The sequence below is a fragment of the Xenopus tropicalis genome, chromosome 4, assembly GCF_000004195.4.
Source record: "Xenopus tropicalis strain Nigerian chromosome 4, UCB_Xtro_10.0, whole genome shotgun sequence".
Classification (NCBI taxonomy): Eukaryota; Metazoa; Chordata; class Amphibia; order Anura; family Pipidae; genus Xenopus; species Xenopus tropicalis.
In genome coordinates, this window is record NC_030680.2 from 27,101,468 (window position 1) to 27,114,652 (window position 13,185).

Sequence of the window (13,185 nt, forward strand, 5' to 3'; positions counted from 1 at the left end):
AAAAAGGTTTGTAAAAACAGGTACCAAAGACGTTAACCCCAACTAATGGCTCCTGAGCACCATGTTGCTCACTAGTCCCTTGGATGTTGCTACCAGTGGTCTCAAATCAGATGCTTATTTTTGAATTTCTGGCTTTTGGGTAAGGTTTGGTTGCATAAAAACCAAGTGTACTGCCAAACAGAGCCTCATGTAGGCTGCCAGTCCACATAGGGGCTAACAAATTGCCAGTCAGAGCCCCTATTTGTAACCCCAGGAACATTTTTCAGTTTGTATACAACCTGCCAAAATATTTTCTTGTACAGCAGATGTTTCTCTTACTTACCATGTTGAACAGTCATCTGCACTAGGTACCACATCATTAATATTGTAGGTTTGGCCATTGATATAGCATGTGGAGGTACATTTTGCTGGAGGATTCTCAATAGGAGTACAAGTCAGTTGTTGGGTACTATCGCACGTACTGAAAGAGAAACAAATGACAAAACAGCTTCATGATTAATCACAGTAAAAAAAGGGAATATTAGTCTAAAAGAAATAAAAGATATTACAGAACTGCTTTGTAAAGATAGTATAGATATGTACATGCACACTAGAATAATAAGCTAGGTATTTATGTTTAATGAAACTTTATTTTTCTCAAGATCTTCCCTACTGTCTTCAAGAAAGGATTGATCTCAAGGCAAATCCATATTCTATAAAGAAAAGATTAAGTTTAAGATTCTTCAGATTTATGCCAGCATCTCTTTGAGTCTACTATGTAGTTTCTCAGGAATATAGCACAGTATAGTATGGGACCAATCACATACATACTCTCAGTGTACTGGACACAAATATTTAATAGATGATTTTTAGCATTCTACCATATTTTCTTCCAGTCTATATCCTAGAGGTTTCATGGGAATAGATCTACCCAGGATACCCTATAGGAGTGATTTGGAAAATTTCCAGTAGGAAATCTGATTCATTTGACATAAAAATTTGAAATAATTCTGTTGTGCCCTGGGCCCATGTGGCATATCTGCTCAAAAGAGCTTATGACCTCCCTGTTGAGGTTTTCATAAAGCTGTTAATATAGTGGGGGACCTGACATTATTGTTAGAATTGTATGTTTTTATTTCATATCGATTTTGGCTGCCTTTGCTCTTTGATTCTCCCAGCAGCAGAAGGATGGTCTAAGCATATTTGTTGCCACTAGCACTTTGTATAACACCTGCCTGCAGCAGTTATTTCTCTTACTTACCATGTTGAACAGTCATCTGTTGTTGGTACCACATCATTAATGTTGTAGGTTTGGCCATTGATATAGCATTTGGAGGTACATTTTGCTGGAGGATTCTGAATAAGACTACAACTCACTTGTTGGTTAGTATCACAGAGACTAAAAGAGTAAAAGAACAAAACACATTTTTGATCAAACACTGTAAAAAAATAGCATATTTGACTAAATAAATATTTTGGCGCAGCTTCAACAACAAGCCTAAACATTTTTTTTTATATATTTGGTACTTTATTATATTAACTTATCAAATACAATAAGAACAGCCGTTGATCATGTAATGATGCAGTCACCATGTTCGGTCCATTAAAATTATTACAACAACATAATCAAACTGAAATATTACAACAGCTATTTAGCAAGTGGAATGGAGTAACCAAAGTAAAAAAGGATCAGAAGAAAGAATAAGTATTATGAGTCCATAATACTCGCTAAATTGGTTCTCAATTATGGTTCCCGTCAGATAACCATTAAATTTGATTACTCCACATGTCATCATATGTGTACATTAAATTAGTATGAAACACAAGTACTGAAAGTATTCCATTTGTTTAATTTCCTCTATTTCTGTCTGTCTGTGGTTTCCTTTTTGTGGGTATGACTCGCTGTTTCCATTTCAGGTTGAATAACTTTCTTGCTACTAGCAAAATGTGGTTCATTAGTCTCCTAGCTGGTTTAGCAGATTTCAGTATTGATTTCCCCAGAATATAAGTCTAGGGATACTTATATATATATATATATATTAGTCTGAACTAATTTGTGGTGTATCTTTTGTACTGTCTCCAAGAATGAGTTGATCTCAAGTGGATGTCAGAATCTGTTGAACAAAGGTCAATATTCTCCAGTATCTATTTTAAACTGAATGGTTTAACCTTATACGTGTTGTCTTTCTACTGGACTTCATTATTTAGATTCATTTTTTGTGCATTCTCACATATGTCTCATATGTCCCTGTCTATATAACATAGGTTTTCTGAGAATATATCCACCATAAGATTGGAAAATTAACAGTCTGACTAATATTTCACAAAAATATGAAAACTCTCTTTTATGCCCCGAGCCATTTTGACAAATATGCCCAAAATTTTTTTGAGGTTTTTTGAGGTTTACATAAGGCTCTTGATATAGTGGGTGATGTGAATTTATGGTATAATTTTCTTTTCAGATACAGATTTCTGCTGCATTAGGGCTTTGTTTATCCCAGTGACATGGTAGCAGCTATTTCTCTTACTTACCATGTTGAGCAGTCATCTGTAGTAGGTACCACATCATTAATGTTGTAGGTTTGGCCATTGATATAGCATTTGGAGAAACATTTTGCTGGAGGGTTCTGAATAAGAGTACAGCTCACTTGTTGGTTGGTATCACACATACTGAAAGAGAAAGACAAAACGGCTTTATGATTGATCACGGTAAAAAATTATTGTGAAAACACACATTAGCAAGTTTAATTTGTTTTTGTTATTATGGTTAGTTATGAGCGACTCTGTCCTGTTTGCTTCATCGAAAGATTTGCAAAAAGGTAAAAAATTTGTGAATCACGAAAATTGTTGCTGTCAAAACAAAAATTGGTGTGCACGTCAAAAAGAAATTGTCATCAAAAAAATGATGCGTGGCTCAAAAAAATTTAAAAATGAAAACAGCTATAAAGTAGGTAGATAGGAGTGACCAAAGCAAAAAAAAAAAAAAAAAGAAGACAAATGATAGGATTAGAAGAAAGGAGAAATTATGAATGTGTACGTCGCACTAAATTGGCTCTCCGTCATGGCTACAGTCAGGAAAGCTGTAAATCCAATTACTCCACACATCATCATATGTACATATTATATTAGCATGCTACGCAAGTAAGTATTCCATTTGTTTAATGTCCTTTCTTTCTGCATTTCAGTTGCATTAGCTCTTTGATCCTCCCAGCTGCAGTGTAACCTAAGCATTGTTGTTTCCACTAACAACCTGCCAAAATATTTTCTTTTACAGAAGTTGCTTACCATGTTGAACAGTCATCTGTAGTTGGTACCACGTCATTAATGTTGTAGGTTTGGCCATTGATATAGCATTTGGAGGTACATTTTGCTGGAGGATTTGCAACAAGACTACAAGTGACTTGTTGGCTAGTATCACACTTACTAAAAGAGAAAAAAAAGACAAAACAGCTTCATGAGTGTACACAGCAAAACTGATGTTTACTAAAAGAAACAAAATATTTGACAGTGCTGCTTTGCAAACACAGTATATTTAAACCATATTTTAACCATACTCTAAAATCATATAACATGGTTTTTATTTTTGTGTGTTAGTTTTATCACATTATCAAATATGATAAGTACAGCCATTGATTATGCAATGAAGTTGTCACAATGTTTGGTCCATTGGATAATAATGCCATGCAAGTAAGCATTCCATTGTTTCATTTCATCTATTTATTTCTGTGGTTCCCATTCTGTAGGTACAGTATGGCTCACTGTTTTGATCTCTATTGATTTGTCCACAACATAAATACAGGAATCCCTAGTTATATTATTCAAAAATACACTGTGGAGAAGCTTCATACTGTCTCCCAGAAAGGAATGATCTGAGGGCAATGCCATAATTTCCACATTCAGGTCAGCATGTATTTGAGGAGGAGGGAATTTTCTATGTAGAGGTCTGGGAATATAATACCAATTCAGTGTAATCTTATATATTTTCCATTTGTATTTGACACAAATAGATTTTTTTTTTGCATTCTCACCAATGTCCTCCAATCTTTATACTGAAGGTTTGCTAGGAATCATTCCACCTGGGTTACCATATGGGAGTGACTTGGAAAATGTTTACTAGAATATCTGATTAAAATGTCATTAAAATATGATATAATTTCCAGCGCCCTTGGCCCATGGCCTCCCTGTTTTTTTTCTAAGGCTCATTATCTTGTGGTAGATCCGCAGTATTTGATATAATTTAGATTTTCAGATTGAGATTTCAGCTGCATTAGCTCTTGACTTCTTCTAGCAGCAGGGTAGTCTATGGGTTTTTGTTTCCACTAACATTTTGTATACAACCTGTTGAAATATTTTCTTGTGCAGCAGCTATTTCTCTTACTTACCATGTGTAACAGTCATCTGTAGTAGGTACCACATCATTAATGTTGTAGGTTTGGCCATTGATGGAGCAGGTGGTGGTACATTTTGCTGGAGGATTCTGAAGAGGAGTACAACTCAGCTGTCGGGTAGTATCACATTTACTGAGAGAAAAAAACAAATGACAAAACAGCTTCATAAATGAACACGCTAATATACTATATATTATATCAAATATATAGTTAAAGCCTATTTTGTGACTTTATTTTTATCAAGTTATCTAATACGTTAAGTACAGCCCACAATCATGTAATGAAGTAGACACAATATTTGCTCCATTAAAGGACACGTAAACCCCACACAAAAAAACTTTAATCAGTGAACAGCCCCTTTGACATTTTTAAATGCCTGTTACTAATGCTGTTCGAATGTTAATATCCCCTCCTTTTTCTACTCTATCCCACTCATCCCCCTCCCTTAAGAATTAATTTTTGGCTTAATGTTCAGTTCTTCTCAACTCAGGTTACCAAACACACCCTCCAGTCTAGCAGCCAATGAAGAGAGAGTACTGCTGGTTTCTATAGAAATTTTGCTTTGGCTGTGTACTGTTCTAGAGAAACATATTATTCTCCTAACCTCCTGACCTGAGCTCAGCTTGACCATTATAGGGCACAACCCAAGCAGAACTTTTTATCAAAGTAATGTAGGGTTCACATGTCCTTTCAAAGGTAACAACATAATCAAATACAAAAATGACAACAGTTATATAGCAAATGGAAAGAAGTGACCAAAGTAAAAGAAAAAAGATAGAAGCCAGGCAAATGAAAGGATGAAAAAAAATGAGAATTATGAATGCCTATTACACCCTAAATATCAGTCAATAGAAGAAAAGAGGTTTGTAAAGACAGGCACCAAAGACGTTAGCACATCGAGTGTACAGGGCTAGAACCCAGACTATGCTTAACTCCTATGTACTAATGCTTTAAGAGTATACTGTTTCCACTAACAGTTTGTATAAAACCTGCCAAAATATTGTCTTGTACAGTAGCTATATCTCTTATTTACCATGTTGAACAGTCATCTGCACTAGGTACCACATCATTAATGTTGTAGGTTTGGCCGTTGATATAGCATGTGGAGGTACATTTTGCTGGAGGATTCTCAAGAGGAGTACAAGTCAGTTGTTGGGTACTATCGCACTTACTAAAAGAGAAAAAAATATTCATGATTCATGATTGATCATGGTAAAAAGGGGATATTAGTCTAAAAGAAGTGCTGCTTTGTAAACATAGTATAAATACATAAACACACACTAGAATCATATAAAAGCTAGGTATACTATCTACTTTCTATGGAATATAGTACCATTTCAGAAAAATCCTATACTGTACACGTTCTCAATGTACTTGACACAAATACTGAATAGATTTTTTTTTTGCATTCTCCCATATTTCCTCCCAGTCTATATCCTAGAGGTTTGAAGGGAATCGAAAAAATTCCAGTAGGAAATCTGATTAATATGACATAAAAATATGAAATTATTCTGTTTTTTTCTCCAATATGTCCTCCCACTCTATATACCAGAGGTTGAATGGGGATCATTCCAACCAGCATACCATATAGGAGTGATTTGGAAAATTTTCAGTTGGAAGTCTGATTAATATGACATAATGGTATGATATAAAATCACTCCCTGGGCCCATGTGGCATATCTGGCATCTCAAAAGAGTATATGACCTCCCTGTTGAGGTTTCTATAAAGCTCTTAATATAGTTGGAGACCTGACATTATTTTTATTTTCAAATAGATTTTAGCTGCCTTTTTTGTTTGATTTTCCCAGCAGCAGGGTGGTCTAAGCATTTTTGTTGCCACTAGAACTTTGTAAACCAAATTATTTTCTTGTACAGCAGTTATTTCTCTTACTTACCATGTTGAACAGTCATCTGTAGTTGGTACCACATCATTAATGCTGTAGGTTTGGCCATTGATATAGCATTTGGAGGTACATTTTGCTGGAGGATTTTGAAGAAGTGTACAACTCAATTGTTGGTTAGTATCACACTTACTAAAAGAGAAAAGAAACAAAACAAATGTATAATCATTTTGGTACATTAATATATCAACTTATCAAATAAAATAAGAAGAGCCATCGATAATGTAATGAAGTAGTCACCATGTCCGGTCCATGAAAAGTATAGAAACAACATCAAATTTAAAGATTACAGCTATATAGCTGGTGGAATGTAGTGACCAAAGTAAAATAAAAAAAAAAGAGGTATACAATGAAAGTATCATGACTCCCTAAATTGATTCTCATGGTTCCCATCAGGAAAGCATTAAATCGAATTACTCCACACATCATGATATTTATACATTATATTAGTATGTGACTGTACTTGTCACACAGTATGTGACAAGTACTGAAAGTATTCCATTTGTTTAATTTGTTCTATTTCTGTCTGTCTGTGGTTTCCTTTTTGTGGGTATAACTTACTGCTTCCATTGCAGGTAGAATAACTTTCTTGCTACTGACAAAATGTGGTTCATTAGTCTCCAAGGTTGTTTAGCAGATTTAAGCATTGGTTTCCCCGGGATATAAGTCTAGGGATTCCTATTTATATTAATAATCTATGATGTATCTTCTGTACTATATGCAAGAATGGGGTGATGCCATAATGCGTTGAACAAAGGCCAATATCCCCAAAATTCGCACCAGCATCTATTTTAAACTGAAGGTTATAATCTTATGAATGTTCTCTTTGTACTAGACTAGACTTTTTATATAGTCCCCATACGTCCTCCCTGTCTATATAACATAGTTTTTCTGGGAATCTGTCCCCCCATATAAATTCTCAGTAGGAAGTTTGACTAATATTTTAAACAATTATAATAACCCTCCCTAATGCCCTGAGCCATTTTGACAAATCTTCTCAAAAAATATGTGACCAGTTTTGTTGAGGTTTATATAAGGCAATGTGGATTTATTGATAGCATTGAATGTTTATATTTTCAGCATTTTTGTTTCCACTAATAGTTTGTAAAAAGCCTACCAAAACATCCCAGCAGCAGGGTGGTCTAATCATTTTTGTTGCCTCTTGAACTTTGTATACCACCTGCCAAAATGTTTTCTTATACAGCAGTTATTTCTCTTACCACTTTGTATTCAACCTTCAAAATATTTTCTTGTACAGCCGCTATTTCTCGTACTTACCATGTTGAACAGTCATCTGTAGTAGGTACCACATCATTAATGTTGTAGGTTTGGCCATTGATATAGCATTTGGAGGTACATTTTGCTGGAGGATTCTGAATAAGTGTACAAGTCACTTGCTGGTTAGTATCACAGAGACTAAAAGAGAAAAGAAAAGACAAAACAGCTTTATGATTGATCATGGTAAAACAAAAAGAACTGTCAGTGCTGCTTTACAAACAAAAAATAATTGTGAAAACACACATTACAGTCCTATGATAGAAAGTGTTATTTGTTTGAAGCCTAAACATTTTTTCTAATATGGTACTTTTTCAAAACAATTTATCAAATACAATAAGTACAGCCTTCGATCATGTAATAAAGAAGTCACATTTGATCTTTTAACAATAGGGCAACAACATAACACAATTCAAAACTGAAAACAGCTATAAAGTAGGTGGAAAGGAGTGATCAAAGCATGAGAAAAAGAAAAGACAGGCAAATGACAGGATCAGAAGAAAGGGGACATTATGAATGTGCGTGTCAAAATAAATTAGCTTTAGTTACAGTCAGGAAACTGTAAATCCAATTACTCCACACATCATCATATGTACATATTATATTAGCATGCTACGCAAGTAAGTATTCCATTTGTTTAATGTCCTCTCTTTCTTTCTGCAGTTCAGCTGCATTATCTCTTTGATCCTCCCAGCTGCATTGTAACCCAAACATTTTTCTTTGTATACAACCTTCCATAATATTTTCTTTTACTGCAGCTATTGTTCTTACTTACCATGCTGAACAGTCATCTGTAGTTGGTACTACGTCATTAATGTTGTAGGTTTGGCCATTGACGTAGCATTTGGAGGTACATTTTGCTGGAGGACTCGGAATAAGACTACAGCTCACTTGTTGGTTTGTATCACACTTACTGAAAGAGAAAAAAGACAAAGCAGCTTTATGATTGAACATAGTAAGCTTACTAAAAGAAAAGAAAATATTTTACAGTGCTGCTTTACTAACACAGTATAATTAACTAAAAGTACACTACAATCATATAACACATTTTTTATAATTTACTTTTATACTGTTATCAAATATGATAAATCCAGCCATCGATCCTGCAATGAAGGTGTCATAATCTTTGCCATATTAAAAGTATGGTAACAAAGCAATCAATTTGAAGAACAACAATAGCATAAATTTCATAACTATGAAAAGGAAAAAAGAGAGAAAACTGACAAATGAAAAAAAAAAAGAAAGTGTCATGAGGTATGATTTCCTAAATCAGCTCTTAGGAAAGCAGTAAATCCTATTACCCCACAACTAATCAAATCTATGCATTGGATAATTATTACATGCAAGTATGCTTTCTATTGTTTGATTTCCTTTATTTATTTCTGTGGTTCACATTCTGTAGGTACAGTATGGCTTTCTGTTTCCATTTCTATTGGTTTGTCCACATCATAAACACAGGAATCCCTAGGTATATTATTCCAAAATACCCTGTGGAAAAGCTTCATACTGTCTCCCAGAAAGGGATGATCTTTGTGACAAAGTTTAAAAATGTTCACATTCAGGCCAGCATGTATTAGAGGAGGAGGGAATTGTCCATGTAGAGGTCTGGGAATATACTATAGTACCAGTTCAGTATAATCTTATAGATTTTCCATTTTTATTTGACACAAATGAATTACTTTTTGCATTCTCCCAAATGTGAAGATTTGTTGGGAATCTTTCCACCTGGAGTACCATATGGGAGTGACTGAGAACATTTTTTACTAGGATGTCTGATAAAGATGTCATAAAAATATGATATCATTTCCAGTGTCCTGGGCCCCTGTGGCATATCAGCTCAAAAGGAGTACATGACCTCCCTGTTGACATTTTTCTAAGGCTTTTGATCTTGTAGTAAATCTGCAGTAATTGATATAATGGTATGTTTTTTATCTTCAGATGGAGATTTTAGCTGCATTAGCTCTTAAATACTTCTAGCAGCAGGGTAGTCTAAGCGTTTTTGTTTCCACTAACATTTTGTATACAACCTGCCAAAATATTTTCTTGTGCAGCAACTATTTCTTTTACTTACCATGTGTAACAGTCATCTGTAGTAGGTACCACATCATTAATGTTGTAGGTTTGGCCATTGATGGAGCAGGTGGTGGTACATTTCGCTGGAGGATTCTGAAGAGGAGTACAACTCAGCTGTCTGTTACTATCACATATACTGGAAGAGAAAAATAAAAGACAAAAAGTTTCATAACTGAACATGGTAAAGTATTACATAGTATAGAAAGAATATATTTGAATCCTAAAAAGTTTTTTATTTTGGGACTTTATTTTATCTTAAGTTATTTAATACAGCAAGTACAGCCCATGGTCATGTAATGAAGTAGTCACAATGTTTGATTCAATAAAGGACATGTAAATCTCACACGAAAAAATTAATCAGTGAACAGCACCTTAATCTTAAAATGCCTGCTACTCCTGCTGTTTAAAGGTTATACTAAGGCTGCAGCCTTACTTAGGATTCCTTCTCCTAATCTAACCCACTCTGCCCCCTCCCATAAGAATTAACTTTGGCTTTTAGCTTGCTAAGCATGCTCAGTTCTTTCAATGAAGATGTGGCACTGCTGGTTTCCATAGAAGCTCTGCCCTAGCTGTGCACTGTGCTAGTATAAATCATATGGTATGGGTGGGGGTGATGTGCCCTACTCATATACATATTAGAAAAATTAACAATTATATAGCAGATGGAAATGAGTGAACAAAGTAAAAGAAAAAAGACAGTCAAATGAAAGGATGACAAGAGAGACTAATGAATGTCTGTGTGTCATGGCTCCAGTAAGGAAAGAGGTACTTTTTGGTATTATTCCATATGTCCTTCTATTCAATATACTGGAGGTTTGCTTGGAATTGTTCCACCCTGGATATGAGTGACTAGGGAAAGCTGATACTGCTACTTAACATTATGTCCCTTTTTACTGTTGACACGAAACTATGCAATAGTTTAGTGTAATTACAGAATAAAACTTTTCATATGAGAGGCACTAAGAGCATAATTGTTTTACAAGATAGCTTAATAAAAATAATAGTTGGAACATATTCATTTACATTTCCTATATTTTATCTACCTATATTGCACTGAACTCTTAACATGATAGGGATTTTCATAATTTAACCAAGTGGATTCTGCCACAGGGCTAGAACCCAGACTATGCTTAAAATAGGAACTCCTATGTACTAATGATTTCAAAGTTAAGAGTATACTGTTTCCACTAACAGTTTGTATACAAACTGCAAATAATTTTCTTGTACAGCAGCTATTACTCTTACTTACCATGTTGAACAGTCATCTGCACTAGGTACCACATCATTAATGTTGTAGGTTTGGCCGTTGATATAGCAGTTGGAGGTACATTTTGCATTCTGAATAGGAGTACAAGTCAGTTGCTGGGTACTATCGCACGTACTGAAAAAGAAAAAAAAAAAACAGCTTCATTATTGATCACAGTCAAAAAGGGAATATTAGTCTAAAATAAATCAAATACAGTACAGTGCTGCTTTGCAACAATATCACAAATACATAAACACTCATTGGAATCATATGAAAGCTAGATATTTATGTTTAAGGCAGTTTTTATTTTATTTTTAATTTATTTTTAAGAGATCTTCCCTACTGTCTTCAAGAAAGGATAGATCTTAAGGCAATTCCATAATCTATGGAAGATTATTCAGATTTATGCCAGCATGTTTTTGAGACTGAAAGGAGTATACTATGTAATTTCTCGTAAGTATATTACAGTATATTATGAGAAAAAAATCTCACAAATGTTCTCAATGTACTGGACACAAATACTTAATATATGATTTTTTAGCATTTTCATATATATCCCATATATATAATGGAGATTGTTCTACCCAGGATACTGTATAGGAGTGAACTGGAAAATTTTCTGATTAATATGAGATAAAATATTGAACTTATTCTGTTAAAAATAAAGCTCTTAATATAGTGTGATACCTGCCATTATTGATAGAATTGTATGTTTTTATTTTCAAATATATTTTAGCTGCCTTTGTGCTTTGATTCTCCCAGCAGCAGGGTGGTCTAGAACTTTGCACCTGCCAAAATGTTTTCTTATACAGTAGTTATTTCTCTTACCAGTTTGTATTCAACCTTCAAAATATTTTCTTGTACAGCAGCTATTTCTCTTACTTACCATGTTGAACAGTCATCTGAAGTTGGTACCACATCATTAATGTTGTAGGTTTGGCCATTGATATAGCATTTGGAGGTACATTTTGCTGGAGGATTCTGAATAAGACTGCAACTCACTTGCTGGTTAATATCACAGAGACTAAAAGAGAAAAATAATCAAAAACACATGATTAAACCTAGTAACATAAAAGCATATTTGACAAAAATAAATATTATGATGATGCTTCAACAAGTATTCCATTTGTTTAATCTCCTCGATTTCTGTCTGTGGTTTCCTTTTGTGGGTAGGACTTGTTGTTTCCATTGCAGGCAATACAACTTCCTTCCTACTAGCAAAATATGGTTCATTATTCTTCTATACTGTCTCCAAGAATGGGGTGATCTCAAGTTGATGCCATAATGTGTTAAACAAAGGTTAATATTCTCCACATTCACACCAGGATTTATTTTATACTGAAGGGTATAACCATATACATGTGTTCTTTGGTAGTCTAAGTATTTTTGTTTTCGTTACTAGTTTGTAAAAAAAACTGCCAAAATATTTTCTTTTACAGCAGTTATTTCTTTTACTTACCATGTTGAACAGTCATCTGTAGTTGGTACCACATCATTAATGTTGTATGTTTGACCATTGATATAGCATTTGGAGGTACATTTTGCTGGAGGGTTCTGAATAAGAGTACAACTCAGTTGTTGGTTAGTATCACAGTAACTAAAAAGGAAAAAGAAAAGACAAAACAGTTGATTGACCATGGTAAAAAAAAGAAGGAAAAGAAATGACTTTTATATACAAAACATAATTGCAAAAATGTATACGTTACAACTTATATATATTTGAAGCCTAAACTTTTTTTGTTATCGTACTTTATTTTAAACAATTTATTAAATACCATAAGTAAAGCTGTCAATCATGTTATAAAGAAGTCACCCAAGTGGTGATTAAAAGTATGGCAACTACATTGCAAAATTCAAAAATAACAACAGCTATACAGTCGGTGGAAAGAAGTGACCAAAGAAAAATGAAAAAAAAAAAAAAAAAGAAGATAGGTAAATGATAGGAGCAGAAGAAAGGACAAGGGGCCAGGGGTCCCTAAGTATATTAGACCTAACTATCCTCCGGAAATTTCCATATACTGTCTTAAAACAGGGTGATCTCAGGGCAATGCTATTATGTTTGGGGCAAAATTCTAAAACTCTCCATATGTGCGCCATCATCTATTTGATGCCAAGGGGATTATTTTATGCCTTTTTTCAGGAATATTGTACCAATTCAGTATAATCTCTTTGCACTGGACACAAACAGGTGATTTTTTTAGCATTCTCCAATATGTCCTCCTAGTTTATATATATTGGAGGTCGGCCGGAAAATTTTCCACACAGGATAACATATTGGAGTGATTGGCAAAATTTGTCTAGGTAGTCACTCTCTTGTGCCCTG

The 13,185-nt window shown here is 34.2% G+C and overlaps 1 protein-coding gene across 1 annotated transcript in view; it reads right to left on the bottom strand.

The window, feature by feature from the left end:
- LOC100498223 (mucin-2) overlaps positions 1 to 13,185 on the bottom strand; it is a 163,485-nt gene that overhangs the window by 49,641 nt on the left and 100,659 nt on the right. Inside the window, exons 62-64 of the mRNA XM_031900758.1 lie at positions 4,362 to 4,499; positions 1,241 to 1,378; positions 323 to 460 (exon numbers count right to left, since the gene is read on the bottom strand). Coding sequence (XP_031756618.1) covers positions 323 to 460; positions 1,241 to 1,378; positions 4,362 to 4,499 — 414 coding nt within the window. The remainder of the gene's footprint in view (positions 1 to 322; positions 461 to 1,240; positions 1,379 to 4,361; positions 4,500 to 13,185) is intronic.